Source organism: Anneissia japonica, unplaced genomic scaffold (genome assembly GCF_011630105.1).
Source record: "Anneissia japonica isolate Jap-2015-1 unplaced genomic scaffold, ASM1163010v1 scaffold3867_len840240_cov202, whole genome shotgun sequence".
In the NCBI taxonomy this organism is placed as follows: Eukaryota; Metazoa; Echinodermata; class Crinoidea; order Comatulida; family Comatulidae; genus Anneissia; species Anneissia japonica.
Genome location: NW_022715965.1, coordinates 818,533 through 832,723, shown reverse-complemented (window position 1 = coordinate 832,723; position 14,191 = coordinate 818,533). Strand labels below are relative to the sequence as shown.

Below are 14,191 nucleotides of genomic sequence, written 5' to 3'. Positions count from 1 at the left end.
AGGCACATTCACATTGCATATGGTCTTCCCCTTGACCTTCTGAAACAAGCCATCCATGTTTAATTTCTAGAATGGTGATCTGTGTTTATGTTTTTATCCTGTTTTTATTTATTTATTTATTTATTTTGTACCTTCTTATTCATATTTTGTCTTTTCTTTGTAATTAATTCATGGAAAGCACTAAATATTACTTACTTCCATTTCTGTAGCGCATGATACAGTGCACGACAAAAGTTACGTAATCACTACTAATTCGGAGTCGCTCAGCTCAGCTCAGCTGTACATGTCTATGTTAGCATTGACACCGTGTGGTTTTTTACATGGTTTTAAAATAATAACCTATCAAACATTCACATGAACAACAAAACGAATGAAAATATATCTGGCTTAAAGCCCCATTTCCGGCAAAATTTAAGTTGTTAAGAAAAATCTGATTTTTATATATTGTATTATTAAGATTTATAAATGTAATACGAAATTGCTAATTTAACTGAATTTACATTCCTAAACATGAAAAAAAGAAATGTAAAGCAAGACTCAATTTTTTTTTTTTTTTTTTTTTTTTTTTTTTTTTTTTGTTCCACACAAAAAATAAATGCAGATGGATTTCTCATGTTTGATTTTGCGATAGGTCTGCGAAGAAAAATTGTAGGCGCCGAAAACAGCCTATCCAACACTGCTAGGCTAGGCCTAGCTTCAGGCGTGTATCCAGGATTTTTTCTGGGTGGGTCGTGATCATAATTTTTGGACCTTTCAGAGGGAGACAGGAAAATCGATTACAGCGCCACCAGCTTCAAGCGGATGCAGCCTCAGTTTTAGAGCTGGAACTGAGGTAGATTACTGGGGCGGATGCAGGATTTGTCTGTAGGGGGTGCGTGCAAAAATTTAAGGAAATAGTACCTGTGATGGCCGGAAATGACACTTTTATATAGTAAAATTCACCATCACATCACCATTACTGTATATAGTCAAAAGTATCAGCGATTTTCGGAAACCACAGAGATCTAATTAGTATGTGTAATGTACACATACACCTTAAAACATTCTCTTTGATGTATCAAAGGGTTGGGGCCGACGTGAGAAAATAGTACCTTTAAATGGCCGGAAATGACACTTTTATACAGTAAAATTCACCATTATCACACCATCATTTCGTCTAGATAAAGCGCCAGCAAATTTCTCATGACCCTTAATCAGGGATTTTCGGCAACAACAGAGATCTAATTCATACGAGTGATGTACCATAGAAAATAAAACTCAAGAAATACTTTATTTGATGTATTTAATATACTCAACCTACCTCAAAGCCGTGTGGCCACATTCATGGTGGGGCTGAGGTGAGAAAATTTGAGGAAATAGTACCTAAAGATGGCTCGAAATGACACTTTTAAATAGTAAAATTCATCATCATCACATCACCATTATAATATAGTCAAAATGAAGCGCCAACAAATTCTGATGGTCTTTTATCAGCTATTTTCGGCAACCATAGAGATCTAATCAGTATGTGTGATGTACGTGACCATAGAAAATAAAAGTTGGGCCGATCGAAACAACAGTGCTCTAGGGGGTCCGGGGCATGTCCCAGAGAAATTTTTGTGTTCTAGACGCCGCGCCCGGAAATAACATTTGAGGCGTTCTGGGCTATCATTTTTTTCTTTCATGGGTGCTTGAGCCCCAAAATTTTAAGAATATTATAGACTTCTGGGTGCCCGGAAATTGCACTCTCTAGTACCTTAAAAATCTTACCAATAATTCATATCAACAATATAATACAATAATTAGTTTTCTTAATACAGTTTAGAGGGGTGCGATCGCACCCTCTGCACCCCCCCCCCCCCCCCCCCCCCCCAGGCCCCAGGATTATGTCACGCAATTGGCAAGGTCTTTTAACTCATTGCTGGTATCTCGTCAATGCTTTTTCATTTATGTCATTGTAAAAAGGCCCTAGCAAAAAATGTCTTTGGAAAATGTGGACCTTTAAACATTTTACGACCCCCCCCCCCCCCCCCTTGCATACACCCATGAGGGACTTCTAGATGCCGGGCATGGGGCTCTTTAATACTTAAAATTTATGTCGGCTATACATTTAAAAAAGCTAACTTTATATTTTTTTCAGCCTCTGAAAGGAGGGGGCTCAGGCACCCTGAGCATCACCCCCGTACCCCGGATACGCCACTGCAGCAATATCATCTTTGTCTCTATCTCTTTATCGGGCACGCCCGGTTGATGATGAGCAAAGTGTTAACTTTTTAGCGACTTTTCTCCAGGAATCTGTTTTCCATAAGTTGTGGAATGTACTTTGTTTGTTCAGATCCTTTTCTAATTGACCGGTGTATGTAGTCGGGCCCCCTTTGCTTCCTTTTCCCATGGGTTGTTTCCCAATATAGAACCCTTGAAATAACTTCATTTTGACTTCTGTAGCAATGTATAGCAAATGTTAACCTTCGTGCCCTCAAAGTTCTTGATACAGGGAGAATATCTCCATACAGGTCTTTATTTGTATATATGTTGTTTATACTTGATATTCAATGCTTGTCTAAGTAATATTGTATAACAACTATCAAGCCCTCCCCCCCCCCCCCCCCCTCTCTCTCTCTCCCTCTCCCTCTCTCAAGAATAGTTTATCTTTTTATAGAAATTCCGTAATAAGCAATATTTGTTTTAAAACCCTAGGTCACCTGAGCGTTAGAGGATTCTCCCATGTCAGTGGTGGATTCAAGGGAAACCAGTCGGCCCGGGCCCCCGTAAATATTTCAAAATTATTTTTTAAAGAATGGAGAAAAAACCGAAAATTATATTCAAATCCTTTTCTGGCCATCTAGAGGCGACGTATCTTATTTTTTTTCTTACCTAAGCCCAAAACATAGATACTAAATCAAGCATTACAATAAAAAGATAGAAGAAACTCACAATTAATGTCTCAAATTTAATGGTAATAGTAATGATTGTAGACTTGTATAGCGCATAATACTAGGACTATACACTAACAACAAATTAATGTTATATGCATATAGACGTACCTAAATAACATAGGTCTACTTATATTAATGATATGGATACGAATGTGTTAGACCTAAATAATATTTAAGCCTATTGTTAAGCTTTATAACAATAGGCATCAGCAGACTTTTTAGTTTTTGGTTTGTAACCCCAACTGCGGACACCAGCAGGAGTGGTATGACCGCATCCTGTGCGGGGCATCCGAATCGGATATCTAACGCTGCCATCTGCGAGCCATCCAGCCTTACAGACGTCCAGTCCAGCTGACCACGCAGCTTGGAGTTGAGCCAAGGTAGCGATCTGGGCGCCATGGTCTTTACATGCCTTCTTCGCGTCTTCAAAATTGTACGTGTATCTGCCATTGGCAACATGAAATACTGCCCCTTGGACTGTAAAAGTAAACCAGAAATATTATCTTAGACTTACATTTTATTTCATCATGATAATGAAACTACGTCCAAGGCCGTAGAAAGCGGTCTAGCTGGTCCGGTTTTGATCGGACCAATATTTCACCAATCAATAAAATTTCCATTCAATAATCAGGGAACAGAGCCCCATTCCCGCAAGATTTCAGTTTTTAAGAAAAATCTGATTTTTATATATATTATGTTATAAAGATTTATAAATGTAATAGTAATACGAAATTGCTAATTTAACTGAATTTAGACATTCCTAAACATTAAAAAAATGTAAAATAAGACTGAAATTTGATTTTTTTTGTGTTCCACACAAAAAATAAATGCGGATGTATTTTTCCTGTTTGATTTTGCGATAGGTCTGCGAAGAAATATAGTAGGCGCCGAAAACATTAGCCTATCCAACACTGCTAGGAGGCTAGTGCTAGGCTAGGCCCAGGCATACCTCGATTTAGGTTCTGTTATCACACAAAAAAAACGGCCGGTATGATATTTTCCGTTGTTAGTATTGACACTTGTAAAATATAATATTTCATAGGAATTATTTCAAATCTGTTAAAAAATTATTCTGACCGAGATTTTGACAATTAAACAAACATCTCAGGCCTACTCTATCTATCGCAGTGTGCGAGATTCGAAGTAAAAAAAATCAATTTCATTATAGAGAGCGCGCTTTATTGACTGTATAAAGTATACATAAAAGCGAGAACATTCAAGCGGATGTCATCTACAAACTCTGAATTTGCCAAGTAACGAAGAAGTCGTCGAGAAAATGGTAATCTTCTATGAGAAATAGTCTGTATTTTTCGTTTTTTAAATTCTTTTGGGTAAAACTAAAATTAATGCCAATATTTTTCCATTGTTTATAATAAATACAGTAATGCATATGCATTTTTTCTAAAAAAAAATTATTTTTTAGTGAAATTTTGCTGGGAGTAGGGCTTTAAAGTACAGTATGGGCTGACTTCACCTGTGAACAAAGTTATAGCTAAATTTTTTTTCCAGACTGTCAAAGTTTATTTGACAGAAACAAGCGACATGGTCATGATGACATTAGGCCTACATCATGACCATAATAGGCACATCATAAATATAAAGAGGCATACAACATTTTTGTTGTCAAACAAAATTTGATAGTCTGGACAGAGCATTATATTACCGTATGTACTTACATCGAGTGCATGTACACGATTTGACATCGTCCAACTTTTTGTTTATTTCATTAGTTGCGTCAAGGATTTGCTGAACTTGAGCTTTTAATTCGGTGTTTGGTATTTCAACCTCAAAATTGAATTCTTTCACTTTACCCGTCAGTGAACAGTCGGCCTGGAGAAAAAAATTATTGTGAAACTTGTAAAGAATATTTTTTTAATGTAGACAAGGGCGTAACCACCCGTTTTCCTCAGTTTTTAAATATTTAATAATCTGCATCTCTGTTTCGTCAAACACCCCTTTTGTGTCTTAGAAAATTCAGTTGTTCAGCATATCAACATTTTTCCCTCCGGGAGTTTTAAGTTATTATTAATACTATGTCTTATTTATATATCCTCACCTTGATAACGGCTACCGAAATCACGATGCTGACGAAAAGCATTTCCAACAATGTCATTGTAACAGGTAATGATATGCAAGAGAAATTGAAATTTCAGTTGACACCAATTTAAGCGATGGTTGATCAAAGTTGAAAGCAATCAGGCTCTACGACTTGTGTGCGTGTCTATGTGTAAGCCTATTTTATACATCCCCCAAACCACGCCCATGAATTTCGTGATCGTCTCATCTCCAGGATATTCCAACACGGAGGAGGGACTACCGATGTTCACGCACTTCACCCACAAATAAAAAAATCTAGTGCGATGCAAAGCAACAGTGATAGATTAAACAACTTGAGTTCGAAATTACTTGTTCTGCATGGGACGTAATAAAAGAATTTTAAAAATCGTTCAAATTGGTCTTCCAGAACATCAGAACTGTGGGTCTATGCATTCCTAAATACCTCATTTAACTTCGCCTCACTTTCTATTATAAGAATAAATATAAAACAACACTCAAATTAGTCTATAAAGTCGAAACCGCTGATTTTTCCCTGTCCTTTGTTCTTCCACGCTGACCAGAGCCCTTTCTAGCTTAGACTCACTTCACTTTACATTGCATTGAGCATCATTGTTTCCATCACTAGCCCACTAAATCACAGGATGGTCCTAGCATTATAAAGATATTTAATGGGTTAAAATCAAACGTTTTATTGCACAACTGCTCTGCTGAAGCGTATAGATGCATGTCGTTGCCAAGTTGTTGCTAACGAAAAATGTGAATTATAGGGTAATACGCCCGCGCGCGATCCAAAAGCGGGGAACACATAGGTTTGTCGCGTCAAAGGGATCTGTTGCCGAGTGATCTCCTTCTCAATAATACCTCCATGGTTTTACAGACACCCAATGGGTGTCTACAAAACGAAGACCAGAAAAACGAAGACCCACATTTTTTTTCTTTCAATCCTGATGAAAATAATGTTTTTAAATCACTTCATGCTATATATAGGCCTATATATAGTATTCGTCTTCTTAGCACATTGTTGCCTGAATCTGAGTCAATTGAATGATTTACCCTTTATTCCAGTTCCAAAGCGGCAACCAATGTTGTACGTCCACGGCTGGTGGCTGAGCGCGTCTTGGCGCTGCTACCCTCTAAATGAAAGTAAGGCTTGGCCTAGCGGTACGCGTATTTTGGGGGCCTACAAAAACCTTGAATATTTCATTCATAAACTTGTTCCATGTTAATGTTAAATATCGGTTAGTTGCTGGTGACTTTTAATGAGTAGTATAACACAGTTCCTTTTAGTTCACTGCAAACTTTTATTCACACAAACTGTACGTTGGTTACAATCAGCTAAACTCCAGGTTTCAGATGTTAGAGAACCCTTTTTGAGTGGAGTCAGCTCGGCTCTGTACTTTTCTTCTGTGTACTCTTAACTACTAAACTGAATCTAACTACTGACTACTGACTACTGACTCAGTGATATGGGGGTGTTTGCCTATTCTGCTTTATGTAATGGGGGTGAGTCTCAAGTAAGTCACCCCATACTTTTAAAGTTTCTGATTGGATCATAGAGAAATTCTTTCTCTATGATTTAGTAACTTGTTTACCAAAAAACTGCTAATTAAGATGTATCACAAACTTCAGAACTTAGGCTCAAAACTGACAATCATAGATTCATAGTGTGAGAAAGGTCAAGTCCAACTGACTAGGGTAAAGTTATACAATGTCCAGTTAATAATAATAATAATAATAATAATAATAATAATAATAATAATAATAATAATAATAATAATAATAATAATAATAATAATAATTTATTACGAACTACACTTTTCAATCAGTGGCACACTTCTCAATAGAAGGTGCGTCCAAAACAAAATGTACAGTAAAGTTCACAAAAAAGACTTATGCTAAGAAAAATACAATTCAAGTTTTCAAAAGGGACATTAAGGAAAAGTAAAAAAGGAAAACAAAAAACTGTTCAGCCATATAAAAATAAAATTAATCTTAAACTAAAAAAAAATTAAGGCAAAATAAAGTGATGCAAACAATCACATGAACAATTATACAAACACCATACAAACGTACATGAAATACACATACAGTACATAAGTACATATATATCCATACACAACTGTATACCCAGTCACATGACTGTACCGTACTCAACATAAACATAAGACATACAGTACATACTGAACTTTTTACTACACCACTTATCCCACAAGAAGCACACATATCAGGCCAGATAACACAGAAGCATATAAAAGTAAATCAAAAGTCATAAAGTAATACAGGACTAAAATAAAAAACGTTCGTTTTCTTTTTTGATCTCATTTCTCTTTTTCCATGCCCTTGTAGCATACCTTTTACAAAATTTGTCAAATTTTTCTTCAATTTATCTTGGAAGATTCCAAATATTATTATTATTATTATTATTATTATTATTATTATTATTATTATAATTTGTATTATTTATATTATTAGATTATCTGTATACTCAAGTTGACCATTAAAACTTCCAAACCAATTTAAGGCATTTATCAGGTGAAGGGTGTCGATTCCAATGGTTATGCAAGTTAATACCATTGAACCTTAATACTACATTACATTAAAATAAACAGTAGGAATGTGGTATAGTGACGCATATGTGCAGCATATGTGTAGCATTGGTCATTTGGTAGTGACACCAACATAGGATGGACACCTATTATATGGGTGTCTACAAAACGAAGACCGAAGACCCAGAAAACGAAGACCCACATTTTATTTTCTCCCAATCGTGATAAAATAATGAAATATGTACTTTGCAGAAATAGTAGCTATAGCACTTGCCTAAAAAAAATTAAAAAAAATTAAAAAAAACCCGGACATACTGAAAATAGCAACATAGCTGACTGAAAGCGATAACATGCAAGTTCGAATGCTATATAGCAAATCCAGCAAAAGAAGCAGCTATAACACTGTCTCCAAAGAGAAGAATTGAAATAACAACATAGCTGAATAACAACTGAACAAACTGAAATGCTACAGAGCAAAAACAGCATTATAGCAAACACAGCAGCTCTAGCAGTGTCTGTCAACACCCAATGGTCACTGACATAGCAGACAGTAGTATTAAGTAAATTATAGGCAAAACATTAAGAAATAACTCCTATGTCTCAACACTGATTACCATCATCCGAGTGTCACCGGCTATGTCAACATCATTACCATCATCCGCCATCATTTAATTTTATTTTGGTCATGTAGGTCCATACTTTCCAAAAATACGGGTCGTGCCCCAGGTTTGCTAAAAACTTAATTGACAGATTGTCAATCAATGCAGTGGTGGCGCCAGGGGGGGGGGGGCTGTAGTCCCCCGTCGGGGAAGCATAGCGCCCCCCAATAAATTTTGTCGGGGAACAAACAAATAAAAAAAAAATATTTACATGTAATATTCGTTTTGCCACCATATTGTTTGTGTTAACTTTTCATCACAACAATATCAATAACAACAATAATAATAATAATAATACCGTAATAATAATAATAATAATAATAATAATAATATTAATAATAATAATAATAATAATAATTCAATGAAACTAATTAATAATAATTTGCGTTCTGTTATGACGAATGCTCATTTAGATAGCCTCATGATGGTTTGATACATCGTGATAGGTGAAGCAACCTCGACCATGACAACATGGTTGACAGATTTCATGCAAAATTTCCAAAATATAGAATTTCAAGAATGAGAATTTGAAAATAAATTAGATGGTTACATTGCATCATCTTTGTTTCTTGCTTTATTCAAAATGTTTTGGTTTTGGAAGCTGATTTCAACATTAGAAAGCATAGCCTACATAAAGTCATATTATAGTAACTCGATGCCTATCAAATAAGTAATATAAAATTCGCCATAATTCATCAAATATCCGTGGCCCTAGGCGGCCCCCTGGCCCCCAGCCAAGTGAGACTCGATTCGCTCCACTAGCCCCAGTATTTAGGTGAATCCTCATTAGGACAATATTTTATTACATGCCCACAATATCTTATACAGTACTTACCTTAACATATTTATGTTAATCTAATCATTAACAAGTATTGCCATTTGGCCTAAGAATAAATTTCAAATTGGTGGCCGGAAGCCTATAACCTTTGCACAAACAGTAATACATCTAAAAGTGTGTATTTTGGTTGTTTGATATAATGGTATTGGATTGGATTGGATTGGATTTATTCGGTGTAAACACCAAGGATAGCCCACGAAAGTCTAGAAGAAGACTTATTTCCAGTGGGGTCCTTCTGGTGGTGATTGGACAGTACACCGGGAGACAATCTCCTACTCTCTTCCGAAGAGTGTACTGTGTTCTTTAACGTGCACATGGGCCATAAATGCACACGGGACCAACGGCTTAAACGTCTCATCCGAAAGATGGTGCGCTATGTAACTTGTATTTCAGCCCTCTAGCTGAAACACAAGGAGAGGCAGCGATGGGAATTGAACCGGGGACCTAGAGATCTCCACGGTTCAGCGCACACACAGTGGCTACCACCAGATTAGCCGACTGAGCTAAGCTGCTCTCTCAACCACCGCAGGGCTAAAATTTTCATTTTCCCACTTCGGCGTAAAGGAACGATAACCACTGGCAGATTCAAAGGGGTGCTCTATTAAGTATACCTTTATCACCTGGTAGTTCTGTCCAGGAATACCTATTTTAATAAACAAAAATTGACTTAATAAAAGCTACCAGCAGTCTGTTATTCGAAACCCCAACGCCACTTGTGGGTCTAATGCAAGACAAGTTTATTAAAAAATACATAGCATAGCATAGCATAGCAGTCAATGACCGAGCGGTTAAGTAAAGGTGCACGAAAACGTATCAGCCATACGGCGCTGGTTCGAACGACACGCTCGTCTATGGTTTTGGTGGTGAAAGACGAGAGAGAGCTGATACCGGTTTTCCTGGTAGCTCAGACACGAAGACCCTTAGGAGAAAAGCAATTTATTAGTAGGAGCTATTCCACACCTCGAGCGCGTTGAGACTTCGTCTAAAGCGCTATTTAAATCCATCTACTTTACATATTGTAACCTGTGTGTTTATAACTCATGTTTCATTTAATGATGTTTTCTTTGTATTTCACAATACCCGTCAACTCGTATAAGTATACCCAGTACATCTTTCGAGACAAGTAAAAGCTATCGTGCTGGTGCCGGTTTTCCGGATAGTTCAGGAACGATGTTTTGACATTTTGTGTCTGATTTTGTGATAAATCTGCTTTGCATTGTATATACGTTATTCAAACGTTCTCATTATTCTCTGGGGTTTTTTTCAGTTACATCTACATAGAGTAGGCATACCAGTTCCGAAAGTTGGCCTATGTAATCTAGATTGGGTTTGTCATAAAGTCTGAAATATTTTCATGGACCATACTATGTTCTCCAACAACGCAGTTACAATTCATAAAAGCCATAAGCTCTGAGCGTGAGGCTCCCAGCGTCGTCGCTCACATCAGGAACTAACACAATCAAAGTAGATTGTGTTAGTTCGTGAAACACAATCAAAGTAGATTGTGTTAGTTCGTGAAATCACAGTAGTGCGTCAAAACGAGCGCGTATTGGTTGTCAAACAATTTTGTATTCTTTACCACACAAAAAGTCCTTAACAACAGCGCGTATTTTGACGCGATTTTTTGATTTCACGAACTAACACAATCTACTTTGATTGTGTTAGTTCGTGATGATGTGAGCGACGGCGTTTTTGCTCGCAACTTAACGCTCGTTTCTCTGGCTTAGGGCCCCAATAAGAGTCACCGCCAGGCCCCCAAAAATTCCATGACGCCACTGGCGTAGTTATAACACATGTTTTAATAATATCGTTTGTATTTTACAATACCCGTCAACTCGTATAAGTATAAGAGGAATAGACATTGTTATTCAATTGTATTATACCATGTGTTTATTTAGTCATGGAGGAATAAGCATAAAAGATACAAAATAGATAAAAGATACGAGATAAAATGTATTACTCTAATAAAAACGAAGAAATTACAAACCTCGCAAGGAAAGCTTGTACCATTCAAACAAATCACATTAAAATTGATGAATGAAGATAAATATTTACATAAAATGTCATTAAAATGCCATTGACAAAAGCACATTAAACATTTTAAATTAGGCCAAAAAATTATTGTGCTGCCCATAAACCTAAAAAAAAAAAAAAATCGGGATCGGTCGGATTTTATTTCAATTTATTTAATTTTTTTTAAATAATACCTGATAATAAATATGCCTCGAATAGGCATCCCAATAGAATGGTGGCAATCTTAGTAAAACAATATAGGCCTACATATTTTTAATTAATATCAGAATAAATCTAGATATTTTGTTAGTTTTTGTGTGACAGTCCATGCCTTAAGGCCTACTATATATTTTGTGTATCTGTATAATAATACTTTAGAAGCCAATATTGCGCCCCCGAACCAGACTCCGAGATGGCACTGTGGATACTTTAGTAAAAGAGTAATACATTGTACAATAAATCACTTTAAAACACACATTATCGGGACCCAAAAACCAACACCTATAGACTCAGAAATACCGGGATGATTTTCAGGGAGATGTTTACTCTAGATTACTTCAGTGAAAGAGTAACTGTATACAGCTTAGTTAGCCTGCTGGTCGGCCCCGACTGTACTCTCGAACAAGGGTCCCTCGGAGCCTAGGTACGTCACTACTGCTGGGGTCTGAGTTAGAAGAAGATTAAGTTACGTTCACACTGGAGTATCATCTACCTCCCTTAAGCATGAACTTGATTAATGTGTGCAAACAAAACTTTACTGCAATGAATTCTTTATGTTAATGTTAATTTACAATATCAAAACTTTATAGACATGTTGAAAATTTTGGTTTTGAAATTTCAAAGACTATACCTGCTCGTAAAATCATAACAAAATAATTACACAACAAAATGTTAATAAAGTCTGTATTTTAACAGCTGTGCATTTCTGTGACAAACGTCAAGGTATCTAAACAAATAAACCATAGACATATAAATCATGTTTATGAGCATTTTATGATTGAAAAACATATGTGAACAGAATTTTACACTTAAAACGTTAACAATAAATGGCATCCGGAAAATTATGTCTAATTTTAATGAATTGTTGGATTTGTAGGTTTATTAAAAATAGGAGGTGCAGATGCGAAGACTAATTACCTCTTTCCTTCTTTTTCATAATTATAATGTATGAAGTACATCAGCTAGCGTGGTAACCTGAATTAAACTGATAAATGTTCAGCCACTGCCAGGTCTTTCCGATATGCTCCGCCCCTTGGATATTGTTGCCAAGGTCCCCACAAAACATTAGCGTAAATGTACATAACACTTGCTTTTGTGGTACAACACGTGTCGTGTGTTTGATAGACTAATAGATAGTACACAACAAAATGTTAATCTATTGCAGATTAACAACTGTGCATTTCTGTGACAAATAACAAGGTACCGATATGTAAACAAGTTACGCACACACGGGAAGGAGTAAACTGATAATATGCTTCGCCACTGCCAGGCCCAAATTACGCACACACGTGCGTTTGTAGGACAGCACGTGTGTGCTTGTTGGACACGCACATATTCCGGTACTGGTCTGATGAGTTAAGTTTGATTGGTATTCCGGGAAGGTCTATTAAACTGATAATATGCTTAGCCACTGCTAGGCCCACAATTTACACAAAACTTTATAGACCTATTAAACACGTCTGGTTATGAAATTTCAAAAAATAAAATCTGCATTTAAAACCATAACAAAAATTAATTAAGCCTACACAACAAAATGTTAATTAAATCTATTGCAGATTAACAGCTGTGCTTTTCTGTGACAAATAACAAGGTATGTAAATAAATAAACGATAAACCTACACAGCATATGGGAGTAGGCCTTAGCATTCCGTATTTTATGGAATTGTACACGTTGACAATAAATTGTTCTTGTTTACTTTGAAAAAAAATATCTATTTTACAATTTGTTAAATTTACAGGTTTATAGCTGGTGCTCTCTTCCATATAATATATTAGGTGTCCAAACTTTACAAACGATCGACGTGGGTAGGCAGGTAACCATGGCGTCATGGGGACCGATCGACGTTAGTGCGTTAACCTAAATTGACGTTCCATCAAGCCCTGCCCCTTGTATATTGTTGCTAAGGCCCAAAAATTTCTGGCATTGTTCTGATTGGTCAGTTGTTAAGTTTAATTGACACTGGATAAATGTTCAGCCACTGCCAGGCCCATAATGTCCTTGCTATTGAAGTTTCCGCTAAGTCCCGCTCCTTGGACATTGTTACTAAGTTGTCACATAACAATAGCGTAAATGTGCATAAATACGTGTTTGTGAGACATCATGGGCTTTTTCGACTGGTTCATTTCGTTGGGTACGAATTTTCGTTGAGTACTATTTTCATTCAACTGGTTCGTAAAATAGACTTCGTTGACAATGAAAATTAACGTAAACCAGAATGCGTTAATTTATTCACGTGAACAAAAAAGTATGGTCTTCGTTAAGTAGGATTTTATCACTGCGCAGGTGGGCGTGGTTTAACGAAGAACGACCAGTCGAATACGGCCCATGTGTCGCGTGTTTGTTGGGCGCATGCGTATGCCTGGAACGGTTCTGATTGGTATGTTGTTAACTTTGATTAACACACCGGAAAGGTTCTTTAGCTGGGCAACTCACTCATATAGGGGTTTTTGGCATTATTCATTAATTTGCTTGTTCTTTTTATTTGTTGGTGTTTGGGGACTTTATTAACTGTAGTACATTTGGATCAACACCGAAGATCCTGATCAGCACCACCAGATGATATTGGCGCTTGTGGCTAATGTGCAACCCTTACTTTGTATTTTGGTATACCAAGCTGTCCTACTTGTCAAACTAGGGTTATGGTGACGTAATACAACACATTAGTGCCGCTCCAGTAATACACGTCCAGCAGGCTCACAGAAAATACACGTCAAACATATTCATATAACAAAATATTGTCCAAATATATATAAATTAGTATATTTTATAAAATATATTATACAGGTATTACATAATAATGGTGCTCGAATAGGAACAAGATGTTAAAATCCTATCAAGCATCACCTTCAACGAAATGTTCCGTCATTCAGTTGCATGAAAAAGTAGCGGGAATTTACTATGATTTCCAAGCTATGTGTGAGCGTTTCAGTCAGTATGAGCGA

The 14,191-nt window shown here is 36.5% G+C and overlaps 1 protein-coding gene across 1 annotated transcript; it reads right to left on the bottom strand.

Moving 5' to 3' along the window:
* Positions 1-2,915: 2,915 nt before the first annotated feature.
* Positions 2,916-5,135, bottom strand: LOC117109500 (hyaluronan and proteoglycan link protein 1-like). The gene is made up of 3 exons (XM_033251868.1): positions 4,972-5,135; positions 4,592-4,745; positions 2,916-3,392 (listed from the first exon to the last, which is right to left on the bottom strand). The coding sequence occupies exons 1-3, from the start codon at positions 5,026-5,028 to the stop codon at positions 3,100-3,102; spliced, it is 504 nt and encodes a 167-aa protein (XP_033107759.1). The 5' UTR covers positions 5,029-5,135; the 3' UTR covers positions 2,916-3,099.
* Positions 5,136-14,191: the final 9,056 nt, after the last annotated feature.

What these genes read in the sequence shown, in the direction of transcription:
- LOC117109500 (XM_033251868.1), bottom strand. Translation starts at nt 5,028, where the DNA reads ATGACATTGTTGGAAATGCTTTTCGTCAGCATCGTGATTTCGGTAGCC. An exon ending in TTTCGGTAGCCGTTATCAAG is followed by an intron (nt 4,746 to 4,971) that starts GTGAGGATATAT and finishes TTTTTTCTCCAG; the next exon opens with GCCGACTGTTCACTGACGGG. An exon ending in ATCGTGTACATGCACTCGAT is followed by an intron (nt 3,393 to 4,591) that starts GTAAGTACATAC and finishes TTACTTTTACAG; the next exon opens with TCCAAGGGGCAGTATTTCAT.